General features: G+C 39.6%; 2 protein-coding genes across 4 annotated transcripts in view; one reads left to right on the forward strand and one right to left on the reverse strand.

The window, feature by feature from the left end:
* Positions 1–1366: 1366 nt before the first annotated feature.
* On the forward strand, positions 1367–8040 carry LOC144536872 (macrophage mannose receptor 1-like). Of its 2 annotated transcripts, none has more exons than XM_078280177.1 (6): positions 1367–1465; positions 2255–2460; positions 3142–3361; positions 5991–6332; positions 6607–6701; positions 7046–8040. In XM_078280177.1, the coding sequence occupies exons 1-6, from the start codon at positions 1429–1431 to the stop codon at positions 7151–7153; spliced, it is 1008 nt and encodes a 335-aa protein (XP_078136303.1). In that variant the 5' UTR covers positions 1367–1428; the 3' UTR covers positions 7154–8040. The 2 variants fall into 2 exon arrangements, with proteins under 2 accessions (XP_078136303.1, XP_078136304.1); XM_078280178.1 differs by having other exon boundaries at positions 5991–6201.
* Positions 4933–24055, reverse strand: part of snx7 (sorting nexin 7) — a 72494-nt gene continuing 53371 nt past the window's right edge. The window contains exons 9-10 of one of the 2 annotated variants that reach the window (XM_078280175.1): positions 13396–13477; positions 4933–6294 (exon numbers count right to left, since the gene is read on the reverse strand). In XM_078280175.1, the coding sequence (XP_078136301.1) occupies positions 13397–13477 (81 nt within the window). In that variant the 3' untranslated portion in view covers positions 4933–6294; position 13396. Of the gene's footprint in view, positions 6295–12480; positions 13478–24055 lie in introns of those variants that run through there. The other variant, XM_078280174.1, reaches the window with a different exon arrangement.

The following is a 24055-nucleotide window of genomic DNA, read 5'->3' on the forward strand; positions in this document are numbered from 1 at the left end:
AATAACTTGTCAACATGACTTGTTGCATTAAAAAAAAGTCCCTTTGGACCAATGTTATCAGTTTCTCCCTGAGAAATGCATATTTCATAATTTTTTTAATACAGTAGGTTGAAAAAAATCATAGTATAGTATAACGAAAACGTATTAGTATAGTATGTCGAAAAAAGGAATAAAAAATTCATAGTAATATAACTAATAATATTTCGCAAAAAAGTGATAAAACGCCATAGTATAGTTATGTCGAAAAAGCGATAAAAAAAGCCATAGCATAGTATGTCGACAAAAGTGATAAAAAACACATAGTATAGTATGTTGAAAAAAGTGATTAAAAAAGACAGTATAGTATGTTGAAAAAAGTGCTAAAAAGCCATAGTATAGTATGTTGAAAAAAGTGCTAAAAAGCCATAGTATGTCAAAATAAGTGATAAAAAAGACATAGTATAGTATGTCGGAAAAGTGATAAAAAGACATAGTATAGTATGTCGAAAAAAAGTCATATAATAGTATTTTACAAAAAAGTGATAAAACGCCACAGTATGTCGGAAAACATAATAAAAAAAGCCATTGTATAGTTATGTTGAAAAAAGTGATAAAAAAGTATATGTTGAAAAAAAATCATAGCATAGTGTTTCGCAACAAAGTGATAAAATGTCATAATATAGTATGTCGAAAAAGTGATAAAACGTCATAATATAGTATGTCAAAAAAGTGATTAAAAAGCCATAGTATAGTATGTCAAAAAAGTAATAAAACGCCAATGTACAGTATGTCGGAAAACATAATAAATAGTTATGTCGAAGAAAGCGATAAAAAAAAAGCCACAGCATAGTATATCAAAAAAACTGATAAAAAAGCCATAGTATAGTATGTCTAAAAGAGTGATTAAAAAAGCCAGTATGTCGAAAAAAAGACATAGTATAGTATTTTGCAAAAAAGTTATAAAACGCCATCGTATAGTATGTCGGAAAACATAATAAAAAAAGCCATAGTATAGTTATGTCGAAGAAAGCGATAAAAAAAAGCCACAGCATAGTTTGTCGAAAAAAGTGATAAAAAAGCCATAGTATAGTATGTCTAAAAGAGTGATAAAAAAAGCCATAGTATAGTGTATGTCGAAAAAAGTGTTTATTTGGTCTAGTATGTTTATTTGGTCTTTAGTTTATTGTCTATTTTGTTATTATTTTGTTGTATGGTCTTAAATATTGTAGTTACTGTGTGATCTTTTGTTATGGGGGTAGGGGGTTCATGTTTAGTGTGTTTTAAAAATAGAATATGCATTTAATTTGCCTTACATGCAAATAATTGTCTCTGACAAATTTCCATGACGTCAACTGATACTGAGCTTCTGTAAGCCGTTTGTTGGAAATGAACCATATCAGCAGCTGCCAGTCTGAAGTCACACATTAAGACTAACCGAGAGCAAACAAGATGGACAAAGTTCTGCTGCTCATCGTGGCCGCATCAGGCAAGTGTTTATTATGTTACATAAATGTTTAGATACATTGATACATCCTTGTGGCTATCAGAACACTATTAGGATGCACTTCAGTTGTATCATAGTTGATTTATGCAAACAATACAGTGATTATTTTATGTTGATGAAATCCGTAAAGACCTCCAGGACGGGGCCTCAGGGTCTGAGGGCCCCGATACCTTCACCATGTTGAAATATTTTTTGCTAATTTCTATTTTTCCAGGGATTTACAAACCCTCACTGAGTCCCCCACTCTTTCTCGATGCCAAACTGACATAAAAAATAAGCCGGAACCAATCACAGCTCTCAATTTTTCTTAGAAATTCAATTAGGGATGAATCAAGCAGAGTCTGTGTTTCGAACTTTATAATAATATTAATAATAATAATGATCTGATTGTTATAGTGGCTCTTGGCTTTCATCCACATTTGAAGGAATTGCACTCATTGGTGGAAGAAGTACTCAGATCTATTACTTAAGAACCAATACAATAATGTACAAATACTTCATTACAAGTAAAAGTCCTACTTTTAAAATGCTACTTAAAGGAACATTTCACAGTTTTAAAGTCTGTCTTAAACAATGGTCAGGTTGTTTTAAAATTAGAAGTGAATATGTCAATGTCCAGTCTGAACAGGAGTAATAATTACAGCAAGAAAAACTGTTTCAATGTCCATATGGGCATGTGAGCATTGTTTTAACAGAGTTGATGTACTTCAGCAGTAAAAGTACTTATTGCTTATTGTGCAATTGTGTAAATCTGCATGTCTTTCACCACAGGGCTGAGTGCTGTGTCATCACACGCGCTGGTACAGGAGTACCATTTTGTCTATGAGCAGAAGAACATGACAGAAGCAAAAAGTTACTGCAGAGAGAAATACACAGACCTGGCCACTGTAGACAACATGGAGGATGTGAAGACCCTGAACAACATGGCAGATTCAAGCAAAATGGTCTACCCAGGATACCAAACATACTACTACTATGTAAGTTCACTTTTCTCTCTCTACTACTACTCAGAATACTACAGCTATGTGAGTTCCTGTTTCTCTTTCATTTCAAAGTCTTTTTCAACAATGATGTCAGTGACAGGTGGTTACTACATAGTAACAAACAACTAAATGTGGTGCATTGAGGGCATTTTGTATTAGAAAGACTAACGTTATCATTAGCCAGCAGCTAAAACCTGCTAACGTTAGCCCTGGCTGACTAGCTAACTGGTCAGCTGACCAGTTAGCTAGCTAGCTAACAATACAGATTGAATCAAGAAAAACGTAATTATGTTGGGGAAACTGCAGCTATTTTATTAGCTTGACATGGAAACAACGTTATTAGTAACGTTGTTTCCATGTTTAGACATAATGTGAATAAACTTGAATGGGTGAACTCGTCCGTGAACAGATGCATTCTAATCGACGATAGCGTTTAGCAATTAAAAACTCCCATAATTCCAACGTCATCAAACGTCTGTTTACAATCCATTGTTTTGATTGAGAGACCCCTAGCGGCAGAAAGTTACATATTGTACGTTTAACTATAGAAATTCAGCGATTAATCGCGGTTAAAAAAAATTAATCGTTTGACAGCCCTAGTAAAAATACAGGTTGGCCTTACAAAAGCAAGAGCAGGGTCTAATTCTTTATATCATAATCAAATGTTGCTTTCAGCGAGCCTGGATAGGACTGTACGATGACGTGGACAGCTGGCGGTGGTCACTGACGAACACAAGTTTCTACAAACCTGGGGAGGCTGAGTTGAGACGATGGCGGACTGGGGAACCGAATAATGCATTCAGTAAAGAATACTGCACAGAGATGGGTGATGATGGGCTATGGAACGACATCAGTTGTGAAAGCTCCAAGAAGGCAGTCTGCATACATGTCAGAGGTGAGAATATTAACTAGTTACGTTTCCCTTCTCTGCTCCTCTTTGCCTCTTTGTTTGTATTATTTGGGCCTAGGTAGTTAGGTTAGTGCCGTTCAAAGTGCTTTAAAGGTGACTGACAGGCAAATAATAAGACGGTAGGAATGAGTGCATGTTCATATGCACACAGCTTACAATATAAACAGAACGTGTGTGTTCAACATAGACTATAGCAATAGTGGACTTACCATCCGTGACATCACCCTTTGTTTTGTGGACTGCCCTTTTGAAGCCTGGAGTGTGGCGATACAGGCATCGTCATCTTGGATTTTTGCATCTGGACGTGATGATTTTTGATTAAAGGGTGGGGAGCTGGAAAGAGCTGGGGGCGGTTGACATGGCCAAGCCAGTGTTGTTAATGTTTGCAATGGCGGGGGAACCCTTCTGAAGCGAGTCATCCAGTGGAGAAGACCTCCGGGTACTGGCTAATAAAATGTTCCAATTAATTTAGCTAAAGTGACCACACACAGTGAGAAAGTCAAAGTTCAAGATGAAAACACCCACACCACCCAAAAACAAATTCCGGTCTATTTTAATATATATCTATAGATATAGACCTTTTCAATGAAATTCAATTGTTAGGCAACAGCCTGGACCCTTGTTAACTTTCTGTTATATGATGTCATTCACATACACTGCCATAGATACGTAGATACCGCATTGGCCGTCGCATTGGCAATACGTCAACGCGGCCGCAATTTTGGGACGGACATGTCGCATGTAATGCATGTGTGTCTATTAAGCGTTTGTCTATCCACAATTAAAATCATAATTTCTCGCTAAATTTCCAACTGATTTTCAAGAATTTGCTTTGCTACAAATGCAAGACATATATTTATGATACAGGGTACTTTGTTAAATAAATAAACAAAATACCTTATCTTGTGTAGATAGTAACAGCACGTGGCTTTAAGCCTTAATATACAGTAATTTAATGTCTATGGGGATTGACTTGAGGAACTGTAGTTCAGGCCGGAGCTGCGCCACTTCAATAACACACGACAAACATAATTTTCATCTTACTAATGAATTAAATAAAAAAAAATACTTTAGCTGACGCAAGCTAGCATATTCAGTATCAGGACAGTCACTTAACTTTATGTTAGCTTAAAAGAAGGAGTATTGTTACCTCTTGTGTCATTAAATTCAACACGTTTGTAAAAACGCCTTTATTATCCATTAAAAATGTTATTACATGTTGCTGTTTGGCTTTTTTTTCACATGAACATTCAAAAGCAGCACAAGAGTCTTTATGGTCAAGCGGTTCAGATGTCCGTCCCAAAATGGTGGTGGCAGAGACGCATCTCACGAGCCCTGAGGCAGGCATCTCCGCATAGCTATGCTTACACTGCAACAGGAAATCAACTTACATTTAGAAGGTATATGTTTACCACTGTGAAATGGCATATAGAAACAGACTTTATTTTGGAGCCGGTGCCGGAGCCCCTTCTGGAAATTAGGTAGAATGCAGGTTTAAGGCACTTTGGCATTGGCTTGATTTTTCATGTGCGTCATCCATTATTTTTTTTTTATAGTCTATGTTGAAAATATTTTATTTCATTTATTATACAGGAAAGGATTAACAGTAACATTAAGTTACAGTTTAAACGGGCCTGCCACAGTTTAAAAACTGGTTTCCTGCAGGTTCCTGTTCTGCAGAAACATAGAACACAGAACACAGTTACGGCACATGAAGACAGAAACACACGTACAGGACAGTAGCATGGGCTAGACAGATTCAGACAAATAAAAACAACAAAACACACAATGACAACATGAACAATCATGAGTGCAAGGAACAGTTTGTATGCCTTTTTGAAATATGTGATGGATGGTAGTGTTCTAATGTGATGGGGAATGTCATTCCAAATGTTGGTGTATGTATGAAAAAAGGATTTCTGACCATAGTGGTTTTTGTATGGGGGGACTGGAATGAGTGCCTGTGAAACTGACCTAGTGAGGCGTACTGGTCTCATATTGTGTGTTGGGAGAAGTGCAGCAAGTGTTGGTGAAGTGCTATTTTGAATCTGAAAATAAAATGTAATAGCGTGGCTGTTTATATAATTCTGGTAAGTCAGAGCGTTTGAGCTTGTGAGTGCAATGCAATGGTGAGACCACTTTGGAAGATTACTGTGGATCTTGAGAGCGCAATTGTAATTTCCTTAGTGGTAAGAGACCAGGGGTCCGTTTCAGGAAGGAGGTTTAACAAACTCTGAGTTGATTTACCCTGAGATGGGAAACTCTGAGTTTTCGGTTTCAGTTTTTACCCTCATCTCAGAAAACAACAAACAAACTCAGAGTTTTCACTAAACCTGCTTTCTGAAACGGACCCCAGATTGGAAGACAGTAGGACATTGTTGAATATATATAATTTTTTATATATATATATATAACATATATAACATAATGACATAATGTCTGCATCTATTGTTCTGTTTTAAGGAGATGTATTATTATTGTAAAGAGATTTACAGTACATTTTGGATTTATGGATGTGGTTCCTTATACAGTATTTTAGGGGATTAATAATCATAAAGGCATGAATCCTGCCACAGATGGGAGGCCTCTACTCTTCTCTTTGCTTTATTTTCAGAGTCAGATGTGACTTTTATCCTCACTAACATCTCCATGACGTGGCCTGCGGCCCAGAGCTACTGCAGAGAACAGTACACAGACCTGGCTAGTGTGAGAAACAGCACAGAGAACCAGAAGGTGCAGGAGCTGATACCTACTGGAGGATCAGTCTGGATCGGCCTTTTCAGAGACTCCTGGAAGTGGTCGGATGGAAGTACTTCCTCATTCAGGTACTGGAAAACTGGGGAACCCAACAACAACAGTAGGAACGAGACTTGTGTGGTCGCAGCCTTCGGTCAATCTGGCAAATGGGAAGACTGGAACTGTGAGATAAAGAGAGCATTCATTTGTTTCGGTCCAGGTGAGTGCTAACCTGTGATTCACATCAGATTCAGGGTTACTTCAGCGTTGGATGGGAATATAACAAAACAAAACATCAGGCTCTGGATAATACATTAAAACACTCACGATGTGGATCATTTTTATTAAAGTGTTTGGAAAGTTAGCATGCAACTACCACTTTTTCCCTTGCCATTGTTTAAACTGTTGATGAGGAATTCCAATGTTCCATGAGCAGGATGCTGTTTGTTATCCAAGCAGAAATGTTATATCTGATAGAGTGCTTTTTTTCAAAGTGCCTGCTTCAAAGCATGTGATAAGACTGAGGTTGGAGAAGAAGAACTCCCTGGATCTGAACGACCCTGCTGTGATGGAGGCCATGTTGAAGCAGGTACATCATGTTTTATACTTTTATGCAAAAACAGAACAGAGAATAAGACAAAACTTTCTTGACCCAGCTAAATAAGAAAATTCAAAAGCTATTTCATTTGTATAATGAAATAGCTTTCTTATTTAGCTGTATTTATTATTACAATGCTATGGCCATATACATGACGTGCAGAAGTAAAGAGTCTAGTCGTGGCTCTCTGCAGGTCTTATTGAGGGAGAATAAGGACTAATTATGATTCAACACTCTGTCTGGAATAATGGAGCTCCCAGATGAGTCCAATCTAAATAATAATAATGGGATCTGTGTCTCTGTGAGTGATGATGTTGAGGAATTTTGTGTCTCAGCTCAAACAGAAGCTGAAGGCCCAGGGGCTGGACGACAACATCAAACTGAGCTGGAGGAAGCAGGCCGATGGAAAAGTCTTCCACAAGAAGAAGGATGAGCTGGAATGATCTCTGCATCTATTTTCATCAGAGAAAAGTGTCTTTCTTTCCTTAAAGTCCAAACGGGCCAGAATAGAGATGTGACAATCAGCTGATTAATCGATAAGTCACAACTATTTTAATAATCACTTCATCCTTTCAGACATTGGCGATTATGCTAAATATTTACCGCTTCCAGCTTTCTCAATAATGAAGTTTTGATTCTTTTCTTCGTCATATATGATCATAAACTTAATATCTCTGGGCTGTAGACTGTTGGATGATTGAAACAAGACTTTTGAATGTATCTGCTTTGGCATATAACAGTTTCTGACATTTTGTAGAATAGATACTTTAAGATTAGAAAAGATTTGACTGTGAAAAAAAACCCGCCTTTTTTGGGGGGTTTGGTGTAGCTTTATCGTCTTTATGTTTACCTGGCAGTCCTTTTACAAACTTGTCCATACTTTGCTAGCAGTACAGCAGAACCATTACAGTTAAATCACTTGCTGCACGGACCCAAGAAAGCGCATTTACGAGTGTGAAATTGTTTGATAGAGCGGTTCTCCAGATTGCTGCAAGCAGCAACACTGGAGGCCATAGACGCGTTTAAAACGGGCACTGCACTAATGCTTCTTTAACACAAGTCTAGTTACATAAATAATGTAAAGTAGATGTTCTCACTGCTTTCAGCAGTTTCTCTCCGGAGTCTGATATCACATTCAAATCATCCTGTTTGCATAGAAAGTCAAACCAGCGGCAGAGGAAGTATTCTGAATAGCCTGTAGTAGAAATGAACTAGTTTCTAAACAAGGTTCAATACATCACTTCTCTTTGTTAGAAGTGAATGTTTTTTTGTGTTAAGTAAAGTAAAAGTCCTGCAATGAAATTGTAATAAAAGTACTCAATGCAGAGAATTTGCTCCTTAGGTGTATATAGTATTAAAGGGTTAATGCCTGACAAGGATAATGGACACCTTGAAGGGCATTAAAGGGTAACTACCGTTTTTTTCAACGTAGGCTCCACAATTGCCCCATTAAATTACATTGTAGCTCGGGTTCCCGCCAGTTCGTCATTGCAATCTCGCTCAGTACTGGACCAAATATATAGATTTTTGGTCACATCAGTCTATTAGACTCCAAATGCATGGGGAAATGGGGCCCAGGTTGAAAAAAAGGTAGTTACCCTTTAACCTGCTCATACAATTCAATTGCCAAAGACCATTTAAATAATCTATATCCTCGACGTTCCACTTCCGGGATTGCTCTGGTGCCGCAGGAAATTCCGCCGGATGCATGTTTTTCGGCCGGATGTTCGTCACCTTCCTCTTTCTTTGTGTCGGCGTTCTAAACTCTGGTGGATTTATGAGGACTATGGTGAATGGTTGAGTTTTCTCTCGCATGACTATTTTCTGTGCGGAGCTTAGCAACGCCCAAGACTATTGTGATTGGTTTAAAGAAATGCCAATAAACCAGAGCACGTTTTTCTCCCATCCAGGAATGCTGTGTGGACTAGCAAGACCCTCCTGCGCTCCGCAGCGTGTGGAAGGTCTGGCAAAGCAAGACTGCATTTTATAAGACCATTCATTTATATTTTCAAACAAGAACTCTGTTTCCCTGGTAATGCCTGAGGGTTTGACTAATACCTGGAACAATCATTCCTATCCCATAAGATTCCTAAGCAATGTAAATGTTGTTCACTGCTCCAGTAAATAGGACGGACCTTAGATACGACTTTCCACGCTTAGCAACGGGAGCCGGAAAGCTAACGCTATGCTAGCAAGATTCAAAGTCAATCACATGGTGCACAGTTGGCAATCAGTAAATATAATGGGACATTATGTTTAACAACAAGACAAGCTAGCTATCAGCAATGTCATTGTCCCCAAAACAATACGAACAAATGATTCGCCATGCCTACTGTCGGCCGCAGCCTGAAGTAACGTTAGCGAGTGAACGATCGCTGTAAAACAAAGTCAGCTCTGTACCTCTCTTCTCCCGAGCGGCCTAGACAAAGTGCAAAAGTTTGGATGATATTACTGCCATCAGAGTCTAATTTGCAAAAATCCTTTATCCCCACTGCCATCACCACATTGAACAGACATACATAGACAGCATCTAACAGCTCAATTCTGGCTTCTTCTTGCACTGTTTTTGCACGTTTGTACAGTCAGTTTTTACACGGTTTCTATATTAGGGTGACCATTACATTATTAGGGTTTCGGTGACCTGTCCCCGGCTGGAGCTGTCCCTGGAAATGTCCCCGGTTTTCACTGTGACTGACAGACCCGAAATTGGAATGAAATAGTCGTGCACCCTATACGCACAGGCTCAAGACAGTCAGAGCAAGCACTGCTCAGAGCTCAGAGATATTTTAGAATGCCCATTTTACGATGCTAAACTTACTGTTTATTTACATGGAGTCTGGTGGGTTTAGCGAACGCAATTTCGCGGACTTTTTATGTTTTAAAAAAAGGCTCTTACTCTTTAACAGAAAGGTCGACCTCCTTAGAAATCCTTTCCATAATGTTGTCAGACACTTAGAATATTAATCTGAACCTGTCAGTGGCAAAACGAGCACTTTTATGAACGTAAAAACAAGCTGTACAATTGACGTCCTATTAACTTACATTGTAGTTTGTTTCGCCGTTTCCGACTGCGGTGATCTCGTTTAATACTGGACCAATGTCAAAGGAAAATATTTCCTCTAGTTTTAATTGTATCCGATACTGTTGCAGAAACAAGCCCAGCGTGAAGCAATAAAGCAAAAGCTGTCAGATAAATGTAGTGCAGTAAACATTACAACATTTCCCTCTGAGGTGTAGTGGAGTACAAGTATCAACAGGTAGCAACAGGATCAAGATCGTTAGGGGGGGCTCAGCCCCTAATGAGAATGTGACACGGATATAGCGCATGCAAAAGTGTTAACCCCATTGCTGTGACAAATTGCAAGAAAATTAACATTGAACTTACATGAAATGTTATATTTGCATTCTGCATACATCTCTGCACACCCATTATTCTCTGTGAAATATCTCACAAACTCTTCACTCAACAAGTGGTCCCTGAGTAATCCGGTTTTGCAACAACATTTCTACATGGTCTACAACTTTATAATGTATCCTCAAGTAAACTATTTATGTCAGCACAGATATTTTTTGTAAATTGCTTAGCTAGTGTATTCCACCATAATGGTTATTATATTGCCAGATTCCTCACAATCCCACTTACTTATATATATCCCACTTACAAATATAAATATATATTTCTACTGGTATGCTTCCTAGTGACATTAATGCAAAAATATGAAGAAAAAACTATTCCACCTGTGTGTGCATGGTTAAAATTCTGAAGTGAAATATTCCCACCCATAGATGAATAATCAAGACTAACCTCTGAATCTGAAGTGCACCAGATTGATGCATTTAACATTAAAATACACAACATTTTCTTACAGGGGAGCATGCCCATGGATCCCCCCCTCTAGGGGGGCTTGTGCAGCTCTAGGTCTAGTGACCCCCCCTGGGGCAGTGTCCACGTTTTAAGTTTATAAAGATAAAGAAATTACCTGTTTTGGAGGTATTTACGCTTCTGAGCTAAAAATGTCCCCGGATTTTGTCTCAGAAATCTGGTCACCTTATCGTATCGTAATGTAATGTAAGATGGGACAGACTCCTGTACAACCAGGTGTAGGGAATTATGTCTAAAATAAGGCCCTAAGGCCTATCAAATCTGACTCTAATTTATTAATTCCTGCGCCTTCTTTCGTTTACACAAGGATCAATCTGAGACGAAGAGTTCAGTTAAGCAAATTTACTTTGTACAGCATTTAAATCACAACAAACGTGGGTTCATGAAATGACAATAACTTTCAAAGTCCCTGTCAAATTATGAACACCGTCCGGCCAAAATCCTCATCTCTTATCCTCTTTGCTTGAAGGCGTTCCTCTCCTCTCTAAGGGAAGTTTTTTTCCAGATCTTGAGACACACCAGACAAACCCCCCCCGTTTCACTTCATCGTATGTTACAGTAATTTATATACACTAACATTTCTTGGACTTCCTGTATATGGTCAAATCTTATGCTAACTTTCTATGTGACCTATGCGTCTAAGAACACTCAGATTCCTGAACTTATATGGTAGCTAACTAAGTGTGTACATTGACACGGAATAGGAATGCGTTTTCCCTGGAAATTGTTACATCGCCTGACTACATACAACTCACAGCAATGTGCAACACAATATTATAGACTTTAATACTAAGAATCACACATCTGGACTATAGAAATATTTCTACACAGGCCACAAACACACCGACGGTAGAGAGATAGAGAAACAAGTTTTTTTAGCCAACGAGTCTGTGCAGAGGTCTGCAGGAAGTCACCAGCTACAGGAGACCCTCCCCCCTCACTGTTGAGACCAGTGTTGCCAACTCCTCTCCAGTGAAAGTAGCTACCACTTGCTCCAAAAGTCGCTAAAAGTAGCTATTTGTGTAGTATTTGTGACGTCATTACGCAATAATGTGCATAAAGCTCAGTGGTTGTGTCAGGTGCCGCAAGTCAGAGATCAAGAGCAAGGTAGATAGAAATAAATTAAATATTTAGCCAAATAATCACAATCACTACAGTAACTTTTATTATATTACTTACTTACTTAAGCCAGCTTTCTTCAGCCTCCCTTTTGTAGAAAAGGGAGGCTGAAGAAAGCTGGCTTGGTTCAGTCACGAAGGACTGGATGCCCAGGGCCAGGACAGCTCAGCGGCGTCTTTCTCCCTCCCACCCCTTCTAACTGCCTGCGCAGTGCTGCTGCACAAGAGGAGCGAGCAGAGCTGGGGGAGCCTGCCTGCTCCTCACTCACTGGAAAAACCACAAGATGAGAAAGACCTTGCGCGCTCATGGGACAATACTGGCGTTACTTCTACAGAAAGACAAAGTCGCTAAATTGGCAACACTGGTTGGTGGTATCTGTCCTAATGACCTGAATGGGTTTTACTGCAGGTTGGAGCCTACATTCACACCCCCTCTGATATCAAACAACCATCTGCACGCCCTGCCAATGTATTGATCTACACCTCATCAGATGACCGCAAACTGCAAATGAATGGGGCTCATCAATCTTTGAACTGATGTTTAACCAAATCGATGTCTCAATTTTTGTAGAAATGTTTTTTTTTTCATGCCAGCAGTTTTTTTTTATACGTTTAAACCCTGCATTCAGTTCAGAAACAGGCTGAATGTTTTTGAACAGTGATGCAGCTGGAAACGTAAGGAAACAATGACAAATGTTTCCTTCAACTGCTCTTAATTATGAAGGAGCAACTGTTGTGCACCTAAAAACTCAAAGCAAAATGCAAACAATTTATTTGTTAAGCCCAAACCGTTTATGGTGTGAGGTCTTGTCTTTATTATTATCTCAACATCAACTTTATTCATACCTTTTTTTTTACATAATCAATGATAAAAACAAAAAAGAGAAAAAAAAAAAAAGATATCAGATAGACACTGTAGCTGGTCTTCATCAGACATGTAAACGTGAAATCTCTATCGGCCCAAACAACAAGATCATTTAAGGCTTCTCTGCTCAAAGTGCACCGGGAGATCAATATTACTGTGTTACTGAGAGCATTCTGAAAGCCTGAAAGGAAAACTCTAGCTTTGCTCAATGCATTTCTTGTGATGACATTTTATAATTTTAGTTTTCAGTGTACACTCTTTGCAAAAATCCATGAGAACACACAGTATAGACGCAAGACCTGAACTTGCTTTCAGTCAAAGGCATGCATATTACATTATTATTATTATTTTTATTAAGAGAAATTGATAGTTTATTTGTGCCAAGGTCAGGTCAGATTAGATCAAAAATTCTAGCTATGACTTGGCCAAAACACATGGCGGACTTCATGCTGGATCCCGACCAATCAGAGCCTGTGTGGTGTACAGCCATAGTAATCCACCTAAATATTGGACAGAAGAGCCAGGAGGCTTCTTTTAACTTTTGGCAATGCACAAAGAGGAAACCTTAAAATGTGGATATTTGGATCACAGTGTTGGTATTAGTGATGCACCATCATCACTGGAATGGCTGGTTTGGATTAACTTCTTTGGACAGACAGACACACAGACAGAATGAAAGAATGAATGAATGAAAGAGGCAGATCGTGCTTGTTTCATACATGATGCATGTTGGCATAAGTAGACATTGGTACAAAGTCTATATTTGGTTGTGCTGGAGAGACAACAGAGTGTGCTGGAAAGGCGTTTCGATCTACACACTTTAAGAGGCGTCTTCACCATCATTCTGCTCGCTGGGCTCCGCTCTCTGAGACAGGAGGAACGACTCCCACACAGCCAGGCACTGAAAGAGAAGACACACCATCAGCATTATAATAACAGAGGTTTTGGTGGTTTCCTTAAAAGTTTAAGTCTGCAGTACGCTTGAGATTGTCTTGTCGGTTGTCTAACAGCGTCCGAAAACCACTTTCCGACAATGCAATATCCGGGGACAGGGACATTCGATAATCTCTTAAACCACAACAACTACGAGTAGTTGGCCCAGACCTTTGCCCTAAACATGTTCTGATGTCATGTTGTACAACCTATTTAGTTTGATATATTCTGATGCCTTTACACTCTTCAAAGAGACAAATCAAAAATGCCTATTTTTCCTCTTACTGGTAAGTGCTATTTTTCAATCTAGATAGTTTTGGTGTGAGTTGGAAGTATCGGCCGTAGAGATGTCTGCCTTCTCTCCAATATAATTAAACTATGGGGCGACCTCTAGCTCACCCAGTAAGAGCATGTGCCCCATGTATACTGAGTCCTTTGCAGCAGCCTGGGTTCGAGTCCAACCTGCGCCCTTTGCTGCGTGTCATCCCCCATCTCTCTCCCACCTTTCCTGTCTATCCACTGTCACAATCAAATAAAGGGAAGAGCCCCCCAAAAAATAATCTAATACAATCAAACTAGATGGCACTAGGCTTGTGGAGCTCAAAGTGCCAAAAATTACATTTAAAAAACTTGACAGCAATGTCTCGTTCATGACTGGTTACTAAAGATATTGCACAGATGTGGTTGTGAGCAGTTTTTATGTAGGAACTATTTTCTTTCAACCGAACTACACCCGCTGAACCAATCACAGTGCAGAAGGAAGCCTACACTGCCTCTCTTCAGATGCCCTACAGCGTGCAACATTAGCTTAGAAATGGAGTCAGCTAATGTCAACAAACGACCGGCACCCACTACAAGACAGTGTGTGTTTCTGATGTGTGCACTTTGCAGTGGCGGCCCTGAGATGGACCTTCAGTTGGCTGCTGTCTGTGGCAAAGCTTAAATTCAGCCAGCACAAACCACAGCCGGCGTGCCTATCTGTTGCTCTTCCAGCATTCTATTAACATGATGCCGGTCAATGCGTTCTGTTTCGTGTATGTCACGTCACTGTTTTTACAAAGCACGTAGAGGTCTGTAATTTTTATCATAGGTACACTTCAACTGTGAGAGACGGAATCTAAAACAAAAATCCAGAAAATCACATTGTATGATTTTTAAATAATTTATGCATGACATAAGTATTTGATCACCTACCAACCAATAAGAATTCCGGCTCTCACAGACCTGTTAGTTTTTATTTAAGAAGCTCGCCTGTTCTCCACTCATTACCTGTATTAACTGCACCTGTTTGAACTTGTTACCTGTATAAAAGACACCTGTCCACACACTCAAACAGACTCCAACCTCTCCACAATGGCCAAGACCAGAGAGCTGTGTAAGGACATCAGGGATAAAATTGTAGACCTGCACAAGGCTGGGATGGACTACAGGACAATAGGCAAGCAGCTTGGTGAGAAGGCAACAACTGTTGGCGCAATTATTAGAAAATGGAAGAAGTTCAAGATGACGGTCAGTTTCCCTCGGTCTGGGGCTCCATGCAAGATCTCACCTCGTGGGGCATCAATGATCGTGAGGAAGGTGAGGGATCAGCCCAGAACTACATGGCAGGACCTTGTCAATGACCTGAAGAGAGCTGGGACCACAGTCTCAAAGAAAACCATTAGTAACACACTACGCCATCATGGATTAAAATCCTGCAGCGCACGCAAGGTCCCCCTGCTCAAGCCAGCGCATGTCCAGGCCCGTCTGAAGTTTGCCAATGACCATCTGGATGATCCAGAAGAGGAATGGGAGAAGGTCATGTGGTCTGATGAGACAAAAATAGAGCTTTTTGGTTTAAACTCCACTCGCCGTGTTTGGAGGAAGAAGGATGATGAGTACAACCCCAAGAACACCATCCCAACCGTGAAGCATGGAGGTGGAAACATCATTCTTTGGGGATGCTTTTCTGCAAAGGGGACAGGACGACTGCACCGTATTGAGGGGAGGATGGATGGGGCCATGTATCGCGAGATCTTGGCCAACAACCTCCTTCCCTCAGTACGAGCATTGAAGATGGGTCGTCTTCCAGCATGACAGTGACCTGAAACACAGCCAGGGCAACTAAGGAGTGACTCCGTAAGAAGCATCTCAAGGTCCTGGAGTGGCCTGGCCAGTCTCCAGACTTGAACCCAATAGAAAATCTTTGGACGGAGCTGAAAGTCCGTATTGCCCAGCCCCGAAACCTGAAGGATCTGGAGGTCTGTATGGAGGAGTGGGCCAAAATCCCTGCTGCAGTGTGTGCAAACCTGGTCAAAAACTACAGGAAATGTATGATCTCTGTAATTGCAAACAAAGGTTTCTGTACCAAATATTAAGTTCTGCTTTTCTGATGTATCAAATACTTATGTCATGCAATAAAATTCTAATTAATTACTTAAAAATCATACAATGTGATTTTCTGGATTTTTGTTTTAGATTCCGTCACTCACAGTTGAAGAGTACCTATGATAAAAATTACAGACTTCTACATGCTTTGTAAGTGGGAAAACCTGCAAAATCGGCAGTGTATCAAATACCTGTTCTCCCCACTGTATGTATCGAATCCATTTTGAATAGAGAATCAAATCTGTGTCGAATCATTAAACCAAGTATAGAAATCCGACTCCAGAGACTTGCACCCCTACCAACACTGGTTTTTGGTGGCATGAATTACCAGTCAGCTATGGTGGGATGGTGGGTGCTACTTACTAGTCCTCCCTCCTCCAAAGTCAAAGTTGGATTTCCCTCTAGCTGTAGTAACAGCAATGAACCCAAACCAGAGCCTCCACAACCCATTACAAATATATGCGTGACATCTCACACGCTTTCATTGTTCTATTTACCATCTATAATGAAAGATGATTCAGACAAGCAATTCTCCAGTGAACACCAATAAATATAGCTAGTACTTTATTTCATAGTCCCCTCATTTTAGGGGACCAAAAGTAGTTGGCAAAATTAAGATGAACTGAAATAAAGTCGATGCTTTTAATATTTTGGTTGAAGTCCTTTCGCTGTTGATTGTCTGCAGTCGTCAGCAGACACTTGGTATGTTCCCTAAGGGGGTTCTTCTGGCAGCCTACTTGTTTGTTTGGCTTTTGATTGTGACTGACAGTTAAGAACATTCCACTGGCCATAAAATCTCCTGGATTGTTCAAGCCTGCTGTTCTCCTGCAGTGTCATGACATTGGGCGGTCTATGTAAAAAAAATAAAATAAAAAAAAGACTACATCACAATATCAATGTTGACGCCCTTTACAATCACTTTAAATAAACTGCATCATAGTCATCATCCTACAGTTGGCCGATTATTGACTGATGTTGACATATTAGAATAATGACATATTTGTTGTATGTTGTCTCGCATTAAAGGACAATTCCGGCGCAAAATGAACCTACGGGGTTAAAACAGATGTGTACCCACTCAATCGCTCTCTGGGACATGTTTTCATGCTAATCGAATGTGTTTGTAGCTTGAAAACAAGCTAGTGCGGACCGCTGATTAGCTTACAACGCTAATATTCGGGGCACAGGGAAAGTAAAAACAAAATCGCTATTTTGTACCACTAAAAAGGCTCAAAATATCACCAAACTTCAATTGTAGCATAATGAGGGTCCCTACATGTAAACCAACGCATTGAGAACATTTTAAGTGTAGAGACAGTTTATTAAAAAGATAGATTAGAAAGACAGTGACGGCGGCCGCCTGTATACGAGAACGCAACTGTTATATAATGTTTATAATCTAGCTTTTTAATAAACTGTCTGTACACTTACAAAGTTCTCAATGCTTCAATTAACATAGAGGGACCCTCATTATGCTACTGTTGAAGTTTGGTGATATTTTGAGCCTTTTTAGTGGTATAATAAGCAATTTGTTTTTACTTTTCCTGTGCCCCGAATACTCAGCAGTCCACGCTAGCTTGTTTTCAAGCTACAAACACATTCGATTATGTCCCAGAGAACGATTGAGTGGGTACACATCTGTTATTAACCCCTGGGTTCATTTTGCACTGGAATTGTCCTTTAACTTGACATCACATTTGAGTTTGAAGGTTTAGATGAAAACAAGTTTTGAACATTTTCACAAGTGAGAATTGCCGTGGTTATTACTTGCGTCATAATCATTTTCTTCACTACTGTTCCACTTTTAACATGATGCTTCTCATCAACACTATCAAACATAAAACAGTGGTCTGTCAGTGTCTGAAGAGCTTTCCCAAAATGTCTTTCCCAGCACTTCTCTCCCCTTCCTCTTCTTTTTTCCCCCTCTTTCTTTCTTTCTTCCCCTTACCATCTCATCAGTGACGGCACATTATTGCACCGACAGAGGTGCTGAGAGAGTCCCGTTGTGAATGGAAGTGTGTATGTGTTGCAGGGGACTTGACAAAGCGAATCACACTTTTATGGCATAAAAGCAGTTATCTAGATAGCAGAGGCAGGAAATCAGGCGACCGGAAAGAGGAAATGACAAGCACACACCAACAGGCACAGACACACTCAAAAGCTAATCTGTAAACTTTGGTTTCCAGTCTGTCAGCATCCATCAATAAAGCAGTCCGCTCTTCCAAGGTAATAGCGGTTTGTTTGGAGGCGGCAGTAATTCAAAGCCTTGGCCCGTCAACACTCCATTTAACAGCCAATCTCTTTCAATAGCACCCACAGCACCTGGGTAGCACTGTGGCAGTGCAGGCTGGAAATGTCATTAGTCTGGTTAGGGTTCAATTGGAGGAGCGAAAACAGGGTTTAGGTAATCTGGATAAACCTGTCGGGTCACCTGACTGCTCCCGTTTCTTGTTCTGTTGGACTTTGTTCGTAGTGATGTCACTGCGTTTCCAGTAGCGAAGTCCAAATGAAGCCTTTGAATCATTAGTTAGTATTTGTTGACCCCACTAGATGCCGCTCTTGGTTTAAAGAAAAGGATCAAGGAATGGCAATTCAGTGTGCTTTCAACCCTTTGTTGAACAGAGAGAGCCGTCTAGTGGGCACAGAAAACAAAGACAATGGTTTGTGAAGCTCCATTTGGCCAAGCTAGTTTCCAGGTCTGAGCAAACACTTTGATGAGTACATTAATATCAAACCGGAGAGAAACGTTGGACCAATCTATGTAAATAAGACTCAAGTTGACCTGGAAATGTCCTTTAAAAGGAGTAGAAATTGGGGGCATGGGCACATACTGCCATCTCTCTCTCTTATACACGCACGCTAGACACACTCATGCATGCACACACGCAACCACGGGTTTAGGTTAAATCGGTGTATCATTCGTTTTTCAAAATAAAACCAAAAATCGAAGAAGCAAAAAATGACTTGTTTTCTCAATAATCGTTTCCAAAACCCTTGGATCACACAATTTGCATCAGTTGAAAATTTCAAAATTGGATGAAACACTTTCATTGGCTTACCATTTTTCATTTGGGCACAAAATTGGAAAAACAAGTCGTTTTTTTTTTCATTTTGGTTTTGGAAACTAGTATTAAGAAGTCAACTGAACAAGTCATTTTTTGCTTTTTTGTTTTATTTTGAAAAACAAATGAACGAATTTGGTTGGTTACCCTAACCCAAAAAGCTATCCAAAACTAACTTTTTACATCTAATCCAGCTATCATTGGTTCCATGCTTGTGTAATTGTTAAAGCGGGGGATTTCCCATCTCACAAGCCCACAATTCTCAGAGACACTGGGGTCTATCTGGCATCAACATGTTCATTCTGCAGTATACTGACACACTCAGTCTAGAAATACCAGCACTGCCCTTTAACAGCTAGTTCAATTCTGTGAAGACAGAAAACATAATCCTAAAATATAAGCAGCATCCTTGAATTTATAGCAGTCCCCAAACAAGATCCCTGTTGCTATGAGGTAACCATGGCAACACTGACAAGGCTACTGCCTCTGCAATTCCTAGTGACGGCGGAGCACTCCGCTCATCACAAACCTGCATGATGACCCCTGCATCCTCAACAACTGCTGGATTTGTCTGGGAAGCTAACAGTCAACTTGAATTATGTTCAAAAGGTTTGAATCAATTATTCTGTCTCATAAATAATTACATACTTAACTAATCCATGTGTATTATATCCGTGGTCTGTCCTGGTTGATCTGGGCTGTTTGAACTTGATGCATGAAAACAAGCATGTGTGTGACTCAATTCCTACTGTCTAGCAACATGAGCCAGAACATGACAAGACCTCAAAACATGTAAATACATAGGCACTTATTAAATGAAATCATTAAAATCAGCTTTATGACGGGCACTGTTGGCTATTGGAATCTTTCATCATATGTGTTCTGTTGAATATTTTGGATGTCAATGGACAGCCACTTCCCTCTGTGATGAAATAATTAAAGTTAACATCCTAAAGTGCCTTAATATGATAACGACATTACTAAGAAGTTACATGTTTTTAGGAAATGTGTGTGTAGGTAAGGAAGAAGTGCAACTGTGCTCATTTCAAATGTGTGTGAGCATGCTTGAGTAGATAATCAATGGTGCTCTTTGCAATATGTGTGTAAGCTTGTTTAGATCATTACCCTTCCTGTTAACACATGACGAGCTGGTATTAACAGGTTACATCAGTATAGGACAGTGGATGTGGGGGGTGCGCAATCACGTATCATGTGCGCAGACAGTTTTGTTGTCATTACTTAGAATTCCTCATGGGGGAGACAGAAACTACGCACTATAGCTTTAACACCTAGTCCATCAGTGATGAACATGTTTCAACCTGTTCTTTCAAATGATCTAGGCCTAATGCATTGAATAAAGTGTCTGAAGAGGATAATTTAAAGCTAATGTACTCACACTTACTTCTTGCTGTCCGGAGTTTGTACCTTCAAGGTTGAAAGCACTTAAATGGAAGTCACTTTGGATAAAAGCGTCAGCTAAATCCCCAGATTGACACATAGCAACTACACGCACCTTAAGCGACTAGTTCAACATTTTTTATAAACACGCTTATTTGCTTTCTTTGAGAAGATGGATACCACTGTCATGTTTGTGTGCTAAGCATGGAGCTGGAGTCAGAAGACAATTAGCTTAGCTTAGCATGCTAGGCGGCAGAAGCTCAGTTAGTTAGCAACAATGGGGGAGAGAGTATAGCCATTATTGTTTCATGTGGTACAGAGCCAAAGCAACAATGAAAGAAGAAAATGGTTGTGTAAGCGAAGGGTAAGTTTGTCTTGTCACCCACTTCACACACGTCCTGCCAAGCCTGCTCCTCTGTCACTCTGTGTTAATGGTGCATGCATTTCATATGGGACTAACTGTCAGATGGACTTGACAGTTAAAGGGATGACTCAGTGGTGTTCAAGCATTGGGAAATGTCAAAATCCTTCAAGATGTCATGACTAAAGTTCTTTTAAGACAGTGCTGCAAACAACCATTTTCATTATCGTTATCATTTCTTTGATTCATCTTACAAAGATTAGTCCATGAAATGACAGAAAACAGGGAAGCACTCATATTCAAATATCCCAAATTCTCACATTTTACAAGTCAATGTTTCAGCTCTACATGACATGGGTTACTAAACAGCTTTCATACTTAAAACACATATGCCCCTATTTCAGTTCAGTGCTCTCTCATTTCTATATTCATTCTCCTACTTCCCATCCTATTTCTTCTTCTTGCTCCTGGTATCTTTGAGTCTCTTTCCTCCTCTTAACACTGCTCACCCATTCTGCCTTCACTGTGCTACTCATGTCTCCATCTTCCCTCAATCTCCCAATCTACCCTCGTTCATCCTCAATCTCTATTTCCCAGTCTTCTCGTACACCCAACCTAGGAGCTATACAACCCTCCCAGGTGCAGGCGTGTTATTAGATCCTTATAGGCTCCACTCCAATAAATCATTCACGGGCCCCGTGGCTACAATAGCCCACACCTGCACCTGAATAACAATATCAGCACATTGCCCAGAGTGATCTCATCCTTTGGGATCACTCTCAGCAGAGAGTTATTGTTTGTGCACTGTGTGCTATGGAATGCCAGGAGAACAAAAGGGTTGAATTTGTTTTTAAATCATTGCAACTGGTTTGCTGTATAGAGTTCAACGCAAGAGTTCAGCCAAATGAGTCACTGAGATAAAATCAATGTGATGTGGTTATCAATTGTTTTATATTTGTTTGTTTTTTTAATTGATATTTTGGTCAGACAAATACAAAACCATAACTGTTACATTATTACAGTTACATGAATAGGAGTTACATTGTGTCTTTCTTCAGTATTTGCCCAGTCTTTTATATTTTTTCTTCACAAACAGAAAAAAAAAAAAAATTAAAACAAAATACAAAATAAAAAGGAGTTTGCCATCCAGCAAAAACGTACAACTCAAGCCAGACCTCCAACAAAAACATAGATCCACAAAACATAAAAGCAAAGCGAAAACACAACACCCTAGGAAGTCTACATAGTATACACATCCTGTACCTGAACCAAATAAAAGATTATGCAGAGGTAGTAGCATCATCCTTTCATATCAAGCAATTGAGCTAGGAATGATCCCCAAACTTCATTAAATAGATCTTCCCTCCCAGCTACTCTATAGGTGACCCGCTCATAGCTTGCCATTGAGCTTAGTACTTCTATCCATTCCTTAAAAGTGGACAGGGTGGGAGATTTCCAGTGGCGCAAGGTTATCCTGCACCCCGTTATCATAGCTAAACGACACCATGATTTTCAGCGTTTTGACATTTGAACATTATCTGGTAGTAATCCCAGAAGAAATAATGAGGGTTTTTTGATCAAATGTGTGCCCAGCATCTTATTCAAGAACACAATTATTGCATTCCACGTCAGTCTTATCACACTCATATAACATATGCACCAGAGTTCCCACCTTTCTATTACATCTCCAGCATATATCACCGTTTCTGAGTTTTAGTCTTGCTAATTTGGAAGGAGTCCAGTAGGATCTATTTAATATCTTATAACAAATGAGTTGTGACTGTGCTTCACATGAGTAACAGTACAATGATGCACATAGTTTTTTCCAATCATTTTCTGGTATCTCACGGGCCAGGTCCCTATCCCAACATAGTTTTAGACCATCCAGTTTTGGCACTTGTAAATAATATAATATAAAATAAATAAATTCATAGAATTTTGATGCTCCTCTGTTTTTATCGCCTCCCTTATGTGATATTTCCTGAATTTCCTGAATATGTTCTTTATTTGAGAGAATGCAATGTCTGAGTTGTAGAAATCTCCAGAATTCTGAATTACACAAATTATATTTATTTTTAATTTCATCAAAGGATCTGAATCCAACATCTCCCATCACATCCTCAAGAATATGAATACCAGACCTTATCCATTTATCTCAAAAGAAACTCTTCTTTTCTATTAACAGTTTCTTGTTATACCATATGGAGGATCTGCTTGATAAATATGGATTGGCTTTTGTTATTTGATGTACAATTTTCCACGACTCTCTGGCAAAAGTCAGTACCGGGTCTTGGGAGGTTATCAATTGTTTTAATCAAAAAGTCTAAAGCCGAATTTAATTTAAATGTTAAACAGCTGGTCGAAATGGCAGAGTTTTAGATGGAGCCTCAACGACTGCCTGAAAGCACGTTAACATCATATGGTGGACAAAGATAGAGAGTGACTTTGCCCAGCGGCGTTAGAACAAAGCCGTGAATCAGAGAAATAAAATGTGTTTTCGCCGATTTATCACTAGAAGTGTAACTGTCTCACTATCACTAACGTTGTCCACATTCATATTTAGACGCAACAAATGATATATCCAGCTACAAAAAAAGTCGGAAGTACAACGAGGCGTTGTCTTGGAGATGATACACCATCTAAAAATTCAAACGGCCAGAGAAAATCTTACCGTGGTCCGTAAAGCGGCCGCTTCCAAGAGATTGACAGGAGACTGTGTGATTACGTAATGATGCCCATTACCAGAGCAGTCATTCAGCTGAAGGCCTTGGAAACATTTACTGTTAATTTAAATGTGACACTTTCATCTAAAAAGATATTGAAAATATAATTGTATTTAAAAGATGTTAAAAACAAATGCCTACCTTGTTTTATTGAATGTGTTTTTAGTAGAAATATTTTCGAATACAATTATTTTCTTTGTAAAAACAAGATTTGGTCTTCAAAAAGTATTTTTCCAAAAATGAGTCTTGAAAGAGGGGGGCGGGGACAGAACAGCTGAATCTGCTGGGATGGGTGACGTTAGTGATATGAGGACAGATAAGGTTATGTAGGCTACATAACAGAGAACGGGAAGAAAAACAATATCGATCAACGGGATCCTCGACAAAAGGAAATGCCATGTAACTTTATAGTCTGCCTAAAATTTGCCTAATACAGAATGTATGAATGAATGAGGAAATGAAAGAGCGCTGTGTCAGAAGAAGGAGACAGAGAAACTCGAGGTTAGGTTGGACCAGGTTAGGTTCAGAGGCTCAGTTACCATAGTAACTGACTCTGAGGTTAAGTTACCTCTCTTTCTGAAACGGGTTGGTTACCCCTCTCTCTTACCCCTCACGCCCCCCACCCTCTTCTTTTA

This window comes from Sander vitreus, chromosome 22 (genome assembly GCF_031162955.1).
Source record: "Sander vitreus isolate 19-12246 chromosome 22, sanVit1, whole genome shotgun sequence".
Taxonomy (NCBI): Eukaryota; Metazoa; Chordata; class Actinopteri; order Perciformes; family Percidae; genus Sander; species Sander vitreus.